General features: G+C 47.2%; 1 protein-coding gene across 3 annotated transcripts; it reads right to left on the reverse strand.

The window, feature by feature from the left end:
* Positions 1-4307: 4307 nt before the first annotated feature.
* LOC143517511 (uncharacterized) lies at positions 4308-9947 on the reverse strand. Of its 3 annotated transcripts, none has more exons than XM_077010132.1 (5): positions 9745-9947; positions 6799-8822; positions 6524-6617; positions 5755-5804; positions 4308-5186 (listed from the first exon to the last, which is right to left on the reverse strand). In XM_077010132.1, the coding sequence occupies exons 2-5, from the start codon at positions 8818-8820 to the stop codon at positions 5142-5144; spliced, it is 2211 nt and encodes a 736-aa protein (XP_076866247.1). In that variant the 5' UTR covers positions 8821-8822; positions 9745-9947; the 3' UTR covers positions 4308-5141. The 3 variants fall into 3 exon arrangements, with proteins under 3 accessions (XP_076866247.1, XP_076866249.1, XP_076866248.1); XM_077010134.1 differs by lacking the exon at positions 9745-9947 and adding an exon at positions 9407-9659; XM_077010133.1 differs by lacking the exon at positions 9745-9947 and adding an exon at positions 9329-9424.
* Positions 9948-11631: the final 1684 nt, after the last annotated feature.

Genomic DNA, 11631 nt, shown 5'->3' on the forward strand with positions numbered 1-11631 from the left:
TGGCATCACTTAGGTTGTACTGTTATATTTGATTATTCTTTATTTTGTATCTAAATAACCTTGACAACCCCCCCCCGAGACAAGGTCATGTCTGAGGTGCCATTTTCAGGATTGTCTGGAATCCCTTAGAGTCTTTGTGCTTTCACATCGAGACATTCATTAGGCCCAGTGAGTTGAAAGAAAATAAGACAACATACTTTAAGGAGAATTATTCTTCCTAGTGTGGTCTACTACAAAAGTACACCCCTTTAGAAAATGTGTGAAATGTATAGGCAATAAAGTGTGTGGACAAACCCGCCATTAATTGAGACGCAGACAGTTCGATCAATCAAGACAGTTCCCTGGGCTCTTAAAGACCTGACCCAGAATCCGACGTTCACTCCCCTCAACGAGCGTCTCCAACTCCTGCGCTCCTTGCCATGTCTCCCTGGTGACCAGAGCCCTGCCTCGACCCCTGACCTCTGACCCCTTGTGGTCTGAAACCAAGCGAAGAAGATCAGAACCAAAACGTAATGAACCCAGTCATGAAGGGTGGGGCCAGACAGGGGCCGGCCCTCCGACATGTCAAAGCACCCCAGGCAACAGCCTTTGTGAGCAGACAATGATGGCTGAGTCTCAGCAGGAAACAGTGGGGTCAAACACTATGAGATTGTCCTGATGATGGATGGCCTTCTTCGGACCACAATGGACAAGGAGATTGATAGGTAGGAAACAGGGGCTGGAGAACCACTCTGCCCCGCTCTCAGAAACGGATGTGAGCTGTTTGTCATGAAACCAAGAGTGAGTGATGAAGGAATTGGATGATTACAGGCCAGGCTCGGGGTGACACTATTGCAACGGACGGGTTTGATTTGATTTACTCTTTGATGTATTGTGATTTGATTACAGAAGAAAGAATTCATTCTTTCTGTGCGTAAGCTGTAGCTCAAATTCCCCATCACGCCAGCTTAACCAGTGTTTGCCTGGTCTGTTCCTGCTGTGCACTGTGTTAAGCATAAGGTAGCGTTCACACAGTAGAACACACACTGCACAAAATGCCATTACATATATATACTCTCTCTCTCCCTCTCTCATATATATATATATATATATATACACACACACACACACACACACATACATATATATACATTTCATCTATTTTTTCCACTGCACATCCTTGTGGGCTGAATTGGACAAATCTGCATTTCTATGGAACTGCTCAGTATCTCAGGGTGTGTTATGTGCGATGAAAGGGTGAGTGGTGTGTTATAATAGGCCTGAGACTCAGAGCGTCCTCGTCCCTCAATATCCTGGTCTTTTCCTGAGCTATTAACTAGACAATAATGTTGCTGTCTCATACAGGAAGCCGGTGTTTCGCCAAGTCACCGCTTAGCCGAGCATGACTACAAATCACCACTGTTAGAAACGAGGACCAGCAGCCAATCAAAGCCCGGGGTCGCTGGCCTTTGTGTGTAATCAGGTCGCCCTGTTCATCCCAGCCACAGTCAAATAAAAGGCCACTGTGCCCACCAGTGGTGCACACGCCCGCATACAGCACGCTTCAAATCCAGAGAGCAGAGCAGTGCACAACGCAGAGGAGCAAATAGATTTAAAACACGTGTATGATTGGACCCGATCAGGAAAACACATGGAGATAAGCTCAAAAATATAAACATAGTTCACTTGGTTTTCAGCTGTCTCATACATGATGGACTAGATATTTGAACATCAGCGTAGCAACCAACTAATGCAGGAGTAATCAATAAATAAATGTATTGAGTACAATAAATAGTCACTGGTATATGGGTAATATTCATCTCAAGTTCAACTTTATTCTGCTGCAGAATAAAAAGTAATAATAATTGATATAAAGTGATTTGAATGTAAAATTAAGAAATGAAACAGTGCCCCCTAGCAGGCAGTGTGTGAATTACACCATGGTCTCCCATACCTCTCGTTTTGAAACCAAATCTGTCTCGTTATTGATAGTATCTGTGCCAGTAATGCAGACCGTGTCCTTGTGATGGACACTGACAAATCATTATCATTACAGGAGTTATATGCAGCGCTGTGTGTCACGACAAACCCCGGGACGAGCGCAAATGTGAACGACAGCTGTGCCCTCAGCTGTGGGAGAATGGCTGAGCTCAGGGAAAGTACAGCTTAAGAAACAGTAAACACACACACACACACACACACACACACACACACACACACACACACACACACACACACACACACACACACACACACACACACACACACACACACACACACTTACTTTAGCAGTGTATACATAGAACATGGGGACAGTGATAGTGCCCTCTTGTTCGTCAAGGGTCTAAGAAAACATTCACCCTGACCTCAGGGTCATGCCCCCTGACCTTTGAGAGATTGGGGCTGGTTAAACAAGCGGAAGACAAACATGCAGGTGCCCGATAATAGCGCCCCCTCCAGGACCGCGGGGGCATCACCAGGACCAGCGCGGCACAAACGTGTTTTAACGCTGACTGGATCTACATCTCTGGAATGAAGGGACACAGCACAGTTCTGTCAGAGGTAGAGATAAGAGGACGTGGGATTAAATTACTACAATATGTGAAGACACGAAATGTTTGAAAATACATTGCTTTTGTTGTTGTAGGCTTGACAAAATGTGTGTAATGATATAGGCTTGAATGCAGGTATTACTGTTTCTTATTTAAAGAAATAGGTTCATTGACATACTAACAGATACACGCCATTTATTGAAGTGTACTGAAACATTTCTAATGGAGAGTGCTCAACGCACGTGCAACTTCACACAAACCAACACTAATCTGCGTCCATAAAAGCAGACCAGTAAAGCCGTGGCAGTTTTGCCATCAAGCATAACTGCCTTCTCAGTGTGTCAGCAGTAAATCATAATGAATGCCCGTTCAACAGAGTCACGCAGCGACTAAATCTGGGCCGGAGTGGCTCGAGACAGCGACAGGTGCCCAACAGGGTCACGTACGTGTGAAAGATCACGTGCGCTGACAGTGGAGTTCACTGAGATTCATTATGGGGGCAAACGCAGCCCTGCACACACCGACATGCCACCGCACTCTGGGTTTAAAGAAGGCACTGAGAGAGGAAACACGACATTAAAACAAAACCAGATTTCATTTTTCCTGACCCATAAACTATTTTTTACACGCGGGGTTTTTTTTAACTGAACGCATTCAAAGTCTCTATACACAATGGAACTAAGGGTTAATGGTTATTAAAACACAGGTCTGTTTTCATAAATATGCCACAATCCATTTTACCGGTCCAAAATATCATGCTTTTTTGCTCACACTTGTTTTCCTATTTCTTATTTTCACAATAGCCCTTATTTACTTATACTCCAACCCAACAGTAAGTGTGGTTGTGTTCTCATCCACCAGGGTTTCCTGGTGTACAGTCCATTTAACACGCTCCTCACATCAGATCCTCATATCAGATCCCTACATCAGATCCTCACATCAGATCTTCACATCAGCTCCTCATATCAGCTCCTCACATCAGATCCTCACATCAGCTCCTCATATCAGCTCCTCACATCAGATCTTCACATCAGATCCTCATATCAGATCCCCACATCAGATTCTCATATCAGATCCTCACATCAGATCCTCAGATAAGGCCTCAGCATTTTGAAGCGCCTACAGGGACACTGAACTGGACCATTATGAGCGGGTCTGAGTTCAGCAGGATCGGGTGTGTTCTGAAGAACACTGGCGCCCCCTACTGGGCGGGTGTCAGTGCGCTTTAGTATATTAGTAGATAATAACGATTTAATTTGAATATTTCAAACAACCACACTGGAAAAACAATACTGGATTTGGAAGTGATTCTCTACGATGAAGAGACCTTATGTATAGCAATAGAAAATACTTTATACTCAAAGATAAAATCCATAGCATTGGTTTCATTTAAATTATTTTTTTTTTTGAGAAACAAACTTGAGCAGCGTGAGCAGGAACGACTGGAGGACTGTGTTGTTGTTGTTGTTTTGCCTGGTTCATTTTTAAAATGAAAAAATGAGCCAAGAGTTTAGGAACGCTGGCCGCACCACAATCAGCCCATATTAGCACAAGTTCAAGGACACAGTCTCTCCAATAAAAGCATTAGATTTGAACAAAACATAGTAAAAATGTTTATTGGATCAGGATCTAGAGACTTCACAAGGCAAATGTTGAAACAGCATTTTACAGACACTGCAGCTTCTCAGAATCAAAACACCATGAACTCAGTCTTCAGGACAAGACATGCCACATAACCCCCATACAACCCCCCCGACACCCCCAACACCCCCCGACCACCAAGAGCAAAACAATAAATAAGAGCCAAGTTCCTGTTTTTCTAATGTGCCAATGAGCTTGTGCCCTTTCCAGCTGAAGTCACACATCTGCAAATAAATATACACGGACATAAATAGAAATAAATATGTTCACATACAGTGCATACGGTTCCATCTGAGAAAGCCTGTATTGCAGTTTGATGGGAATCGGGAATGATTACAAAACGTGTGGATTAGTCAGTTCAGACAGGTGGTCCAACAGATGTGTGCATAACACTGCTGCTACACACTGGGCTCCAATTTGAGCCTCCAACTATCTACAAAACAAAGAACTCTTGCTGTATATGGCTATAAAGCTAATGAAACTGCAATTACAAAAAAAGTTATTTACTGTTAGTGCATAAATCTAAATTTACAAAATCTGAGCACCATTTAGAAAGCAAGCTGCAAAAATAATAAAAATCTCAAAAATGCCATTAAAATTTTTTTTAATAATAACATTAAAAGTGTATGAATTTCAGGCTCCCAAAACACCAGACGCTTGGCCCAGAACGACAGTTGAACTTCAGCAAACAAAAGCAGCAGCTATGACTGAACTCAAACGTTCTCAGCGTTCAAGGGGAGTGTCCGAGGGGAAGGGGAGGCAGTGCTAATGAAACGCCCCGCCCCGCAGCAGCTGAGCGAGATCGGACCGGCCGCCGCGGGACCCGGCGGGGCCGAGAGGAGACGAGGAGCGGAGGTCGCCTGTGAGAAGAAGAACCTGGGTGTATCAGCTGCAACAGACCGGATCCCTCTCAATGGCCACGGTCGTAGCCTGGCGTACCCCCTGAAGAGGGAGGTCGCCTGGTCGCCGTCATCTGCTCTGCAGTCTGCTCGCGCCGGCTCGGGGGGACTTATTCTGTGGAGAAGAAGGGAGCAAGGGAGTGAGGTTGTGAGGTTGCGAGGGAGTGAGGTTGCGAGGGAGTGAGGTTGCGAGGGAGTGAGGTTGCGAGGGAGTGAGGTTGCGAGGGAGTGAGGTTGTGAGGTTGCGAGGGAGTGAGGTTGCGAGGGAGTGAGGTTGTGAGGTTGCGAGGGAGTGAGGTTGCGAGGGAGTGAGGTTGCGAGGTTGCGAGGGAGTGAGGTTGCGAGGGAGTGAGGTTGCGAGGGAGTGAGGTTGCGAGGGAGTGAGGTTGCGAGGTTGCGAGGGAGTGAGGTTGCGAGGGAGTGAGGTTGCGAGGGAGTGAGGTTGTGAGGTTGCGAGGGAGTGAGGTTGCGAGGTTGCGAGGGAGTGAGGTTGCGAGGGAGTGAGGTTGTGAGGTTGCGAGGGAGTGAGGTTGCGAGGGAGTGAGGTTGCGAGGGAGTGAGGTTGCGAGGGAGTGAGGTTGCGAGGTGTCGAGGCAGAGCCAGGACCGGGTCCGTCCCATTTACACCTCAAACTTCTTCATGCAGGCTAGAAGGAAGGAGACACCAGCGTCCCGCTGCCTTACCTTGTGCTTTGGACATCTCATGGTGAAGTTTTCCTCGCTGAGCACGCAGTCTGCACACACACACACACACACACACACACACACACACACACACACACACACACACACACACACACACACACACAGTCAGGACGGTTACTTGGAGACGAGGGAAAGGCACTCCTCCTCCAGCCAAGCCCAGCAGGATCTCCCATATGGAGGCTCGGCAGAAGACCAGACAGCAGCCGTCGCTGGTGTGGCACGATCAGACACGCTCAGACACGATCAGACACGATCAGACACGCTCAGACACGCTCAGACACGCTCAGACACGCTGCTTCAGGCAAAGAGGCTTTATAGCAACGAGCCCTCAGTTCTGAAGAACCGTCCTCGAGTGGCGAAAGTTTGGAAAAACTGCTCATGTAAGAGATTTTTAATAAAAGCATGAAAGAACAACATTATATAACACTTTCCCAGCATGCTACGTTTGCTTGCTGCAGCAGATTAACTCACTATTGAATTTTGGACAAGCAAACCAGACCCAATTAAAAAACTATTTATTAAAACTTTTTCTTTTTTCTAAGTAATCCTGGCCCAGTGTGATGATGACTAACAAAACAACATGTGCATGTGCGTTTTATACCCCATTACCAACAAGACAACAGAGCAGCGTGACTTCATGCAGCACGATGAAAAACAGAAACGAGTGAAATGTGTGTCGTTCACAAACAGACGGTCAGCTGCGAGGTCGTTAGGTGGCGTGAACGAGAGAGGCCTGGCACTGGCTTACCCGCCTGGACGGCACAGGGGAAGTGGTACTTGTTTGGACAGTCTCTGAAGAAGCAGGCCAGAGTGGCACCGGCTCTGTGACAACACGAACACACCTGCAACCATCGCAGTGGGAACACTCATGTCTTTACTCAAGGCTTTCACTCGGACCCAAAGCTGGGGAACGGTGTAAAAGAGTAACGCTTCCCTATCTTAAATCTGCAAGTGTGAAAGCTAACTGGTCTGAAATCTAACGTGCATTAAAATGAGCACTAAAGCCCTTTTGCTTGAACTTACAGTCTCGCGCGTGAGCCGGAGAACTTCCTCCAGGCCGTAAAGTTTGCCTTTGACCAGGAAGACCCCAGCAGACCACACGCTGCAGTCCTCGTGCACCCAGCGCTCCCCGCACTCCACCGCCCCCTCCGGGGCTCCAGGCCACATCTCTGTCGAGCCCTGGTTCCTGGGCCGCTTGGCGGGGCCCTGCTCTTCGCCGTCCAAAACTCCGCCCACCCTCGGCGGGGACTCCGCCCGTGGTCCACCCTGAGCCCCGCCCTCTATCGGGTGGCGGGGAACCTTACTGTTCGACTGTGGTCCACAGGGGCAGTAGGGCCCGTGCAGGTCCCCCAGGCCCGAGGTGTCGGACGTCCTGCCGCACAGGCAGCACGCCTGGTCCGGCCGGGGGCCGCCGCCCCCACTCGCTCTCCCCAGCACTAAGCGGGAGGTGGAGGGGACGACGCCTGGGGACACGCAGGAGACGGCGGCCTGCCGGCCCTTCCTCACCCGAGCGTCTTCGTCCTCCTCCCGGAAGTTGACGATGGTGCAGGCAGACAGCTCCACTCTAATGTAGGGGGCGAACCCCTGGTCCCTGTCCTCCCTCTTCTCCTTATAGTTGGCATATTTGAGCTTGATCTCCGGTTCCTGGGGGCCAAATATGGAGGGTGATCCCGACGGCCGAGCTTTCCTCTTCCTCCTCTTGGCCGCGTTCGCTGCCTCTTTGCCACCCGGCGGGCACGGTCGGCTCAGCTTGGCCGCCCCTGTGCCTCCCTGGTTCTTTTTCTTGGACGCCGGCGCCCCCTGTGGGCCATCCATAAGTGGCGGCGGACTGGGTGACACGGACGAGCCTTCGTCCCGCGGCGGTCCGAGGGAGCGTTCTGCGTTTTCCGCGTCTGAGGTAGATGGGAAGCTTTTGGAAACAAATTCGACGTCCGGATCGCCGTCCAGCACGGTGGGCGGCGACGAATCACATGGCTCCACCCTCTCAGCAGGGTTATGGGACCCAAGATCAGCTGTGTGGTAGTCTCGTGTCACCACGTGTTCAGGCCCACCACACGCCACCCCGTCCGTGTGACCAGAGCCCTGCCTCGGGGAATAAAGGGCCTCCCTCTCAAGGCTCAACCGTCTCCCAGCCCCGCCCCCAGTTAGGAAGAGGCCGGTGCTAGGCTGCCTGTGGGCGGAGTTGCTTACACACACCTCAATAACATCGCTGCCATCGCTGGATATACACTCGATCGAACACGAAGAGTCCTCGGCTGAGCCGTTGCATCCGGACGACAGAGTCTCAACGGCGGTGTGCTTGTGTTCCAGCAGGGGGCGCTCCATGAGGCTCAGGGCTTCAGAGATGAAGCTCGCAGAGTCAGCGGTATGGAATGAAGGAGTGAAAGGAGTGCCGTCCTGAATCCCCAGACCACCCCTGCTTCGTGTCCTTGGTGACACAGTGTCAGTTGTACATTTCCCACCATGGTCAGTTTTGGCGCAGGGCGACTGCGACGGTAAGCCGTTCTTGGCTGCCTCGGTGGAGTTCCTGGCTCTTAGGGGTGTGGTGGTGTCAGTTATAGTTTTCTCTGAAGCAGCGATTAGTGCCTTGCGAGGATATTCAGACAGCTGCGTAAAGGTTTTGTCTGATTCAGCACCAGCTGTGCTGTCATCAGTAAACAGTGGCTTCGAGTTTGGGCACTGGGAGAGTGTTTCAGTCACAGGGGGCAAACCATTGAGCAAAGACACAGAACTGGGGTTGAGTAGGGGCACAGCACTACACCTCGGTTCATAACTGCACTCTGAGCTGGACTCCAACTGTAAAAAATCGGGCTGCACCTGCTTGAAAGGTTTGGAAACGTGGCTGTCAGACCTGGATCCTGGAGCACCCACTACCACATCGTTGGTCCCTGAGTTACAATCACTCCAGCTGGGCTTCTTTACGAGATCCAGGACCTCCGCGGAGCTCGTCTTTGTTGGGGTTTGCTTGCATCCCATGGAGAGATCCAACGCTGATGGAAGGGGCTCTTGAAGACGCATGGCGTTTAACTGGTTTAGAGGGTCCATAACTGCAAACAGTGAAAATTAGGATTCACCTTGATGGACACACGCACAACGCTGAAAGTTACATTGTGACGTCATCTGAATCGCGTTAAACTGACGTCATCCAAGCTAGTTAGCCAGCTAGGCAGTTAGCTATTAAAACCAAGGAAGGATAATATGGCTAAAATCAATTTAAACATCCACTGTGGCGACTTTTGTATGCTTTATTTTTAAAGAAACAACGGCAATATTTTTCGCCAAAACCCCAGACTGCCCCATATTTGAAACCAGGATGTACAGAATCATTTAATTTACTTAGAAAACTGACCGAGCTAACCTAGCAAGATAGGTATGCTAACTAAGCTACGTTAGCTATCAAATCTACAATCTAGCGGCTAGCTAATTCTCGGAATAGAGGCAACACCGGTTGGCTTCTACAAGTTATATTTCTTGGCTGACCAGTCAAGTCATGATTTCTAATAATTTCACCTAGCTACTTTCTTAAAATGAGTTAATAGGTAAAAACATTTACTTGCTGGGTTTAATTAGGTTAATATAAATGTTCAGTTTCTGTCTGTCTAGCGCGTGAGCTGAAGTGTTGAACAGTTACCAGGAGAATCCCCCGCAGCTCGCGCGACCTCATCCGGCTAACCGGTTAAACCTAAACCTGGCAACCCGACTAGCTAGCCTGTCAGCTAGCTACATCAGTAAACGTGATCTACTGCGCCGGCATCAGTTTCATGGACGCAGACCGTTGGCAATTTTAACGTTATGTGTCTCAAAAGCCCATTCATAGCCAGCGCCAGTGTGTGTGATGTAAAGCTAGCTAATGCTAGGCTAGCTTGCCCACACACCGGCAAAGTGAAGGAGAAATGATCAGATACGGACCCCAACTAAAGAGCGGTTAGCCAAGCTAGCCTAGCTAGCTAACCAGGCTCAGGGACTTACCAGTGAAATATCGTCGTTTTGAATCGTCAATTTACCCAGAGTTCGTAAACATATTACTGAAGGCACAAATACTTTATAAAAATTTAATAGTAGCATTAAATTATATAAAACCATAACATAAAAGTTGTTAGGAATGACGTTTCTTTTATTCTACATGACTAAACAAACGGCACCTCTTTAATTCGTGTGAATCTGGCAACCAGAACGCGACCTCCCAAAATGGCTGTAGTGATTGCGAAATGTAAACTATTCAAAATAAAAGTTTAAGGGCGCGACTTAACCGGACAATTCGTTTCATACCACGACCCAGTGGATAGAGAGACACAAGTGTTTTTTTTTTATTATAGTGAAGAACACAAGCCTTCCAGAGAAATAAAAAAGTTCAAACTGAGGACGTACCAAGAAGTGGATAATGTTTATTTTAGGGAAGATGTCTAAATAATATTTTTCTTTGTTTCCCAACTTCATTGGCACTGGCAGTACAAACACATGTAATTAATGCAGTGTTCATTAGCATTAAAATGCCTTGTCACTGAAAGTATCAAATCCTTACCAGGACTTAATTATTTTGTCCTTCCTAGGATTGCACTCTTCTGGACTAAAACTGGTTATATTATTCCCAGGGGTGCAATTACTTACTTTCTGAGGTTTATGCAAACATACTATCGGCGCCCCCCGAACGAAAGTTGTAGCTGTTGACGAGGGGGGGGGGTGGCGAACGTAAGATGGACACAAATTAAGTATTATATCTCATCGATTTGGTGCCCCCTCTAGTGCAGCGCCCCTATGCGTCGCATACGCTGCATGCCCCCTTTTTGCGCCACTGATTATTCCTGGGGTCTGTTGGAGCCACTCCTCCAGCGTAGAGGAGGCAACTTTGGTGTTAACCTTCCACATTCTCTCTGTTTCTTCTTTGAGTTTCTGTTATTCTTCTAACTTCACATATTCATTTGTTGCTACCATCACTTGCCACATCTATTCCCACTGTATCTTGTTTCCTGTGTCTTGCACAACATCACAGTGTCTGGTTGATTTTCCCGTTGTCCCCATGAGACCATAGCTCTGTTGCTCCACACCACTCTCTACACTTCCTCCCATTCAAACCTTCTATTTACACGAGACATTTAGACTTGAGAATCAGTTTCAGTCTTTCTCACTAATTCTTAATAGGATTGACATTTTATTAGCTTTTCAGTTGTCTCCTCTACTGTCTTCTGTAGTATGTTTTACCTCCATCTGACTCTTTGGAGGAAGCAGTTATTTATTGGTTACTGCAGTGTTTTGTGTGGTATTTTTTATTGATGACTGCAGTGTTTTGTGTGGTATTTTTTATTGGTGACTGCAGTGGTTTGTGTGGTATTTTTTTATTGATGACTGCAGTGTTTTGTGTGGTATTTTTTTATTGGTGACTGCAGTGTTTTGTGTGGTATTTTTTATTGGTGACTGCAGTGGTTTGTGTGGTATTTTTTTATTGATGACTGCAGTGTTTTGTGTGGTATTTTTTTATTGATGACTGCAGTGTTTTGTGTGGTATTTTTTATTGGTGACTGCAGTGGTTTGTGTGGTATTTTTTTATTGATGACTGCAGTGTTTTGTGTGGTATTTTTTTATTGATGACTGCAGTGTTTTGTGTGGTATTTTTTTATTGATGACTGCAGTGTTTTGTGTGGTATTTTTTATTGATGACTGCAGTGTTTTGTGTGGTATTTTTTTATTGATGACTGCAGTGTTTTGTGTGGTATTTTTTTATTGGTGACTGCAGTGGTTTGTGTGGTATTTTTTTATTGGTGACTGCAGTATTTTGTGTGACATGTTTCTATCCATCGGCCACAAGTACCTGCTGAGGATCTGAAGTGTTTTAATACTTCAGTATATATTATGTGACTG

This window comes from Brachyhypopomus gauderio, chromosome 6 (assembly GCF_052324685.1).
Source record: "Brachyhypopomus gauderio isolate BG-103 chromosome 6, BGAUD_0.2, whole genome shotgun sequence".
NCBI lineage: Eukaryota > Metazoa > Chordata > Actinopteri > Gymnotiformes > Hypopomidae > Brachyhypopomus > Brachyhypopomus gauderio.

Excerpts from the sequence above, each read along its gene's own strand:
- LOC143517511 (XM_077010132.1), bottom strand. The coding sequence starts at position 8,820 with ATGGACCCTCTAAACCAGTTAAACGCCATGCGTCTTCAAGAGCCCCTT. Across the intron at positions 6,618-6,798 it reads TCCGGCTCACGCGCGAGACT|GTGTGTTCGTGTTGTCACAG; the intron begins GTAAGTTCAAGC and ends CGATGGTTGCAG. Across the intron at positions 5,805-6,523 it reads CCCCTGTGCCGTCCAGGCGG|ACTGCGTGCTCAGCGAGGAA; the intron begins GTAAGCCAGTGC and ends GTGTGTGTGCAG.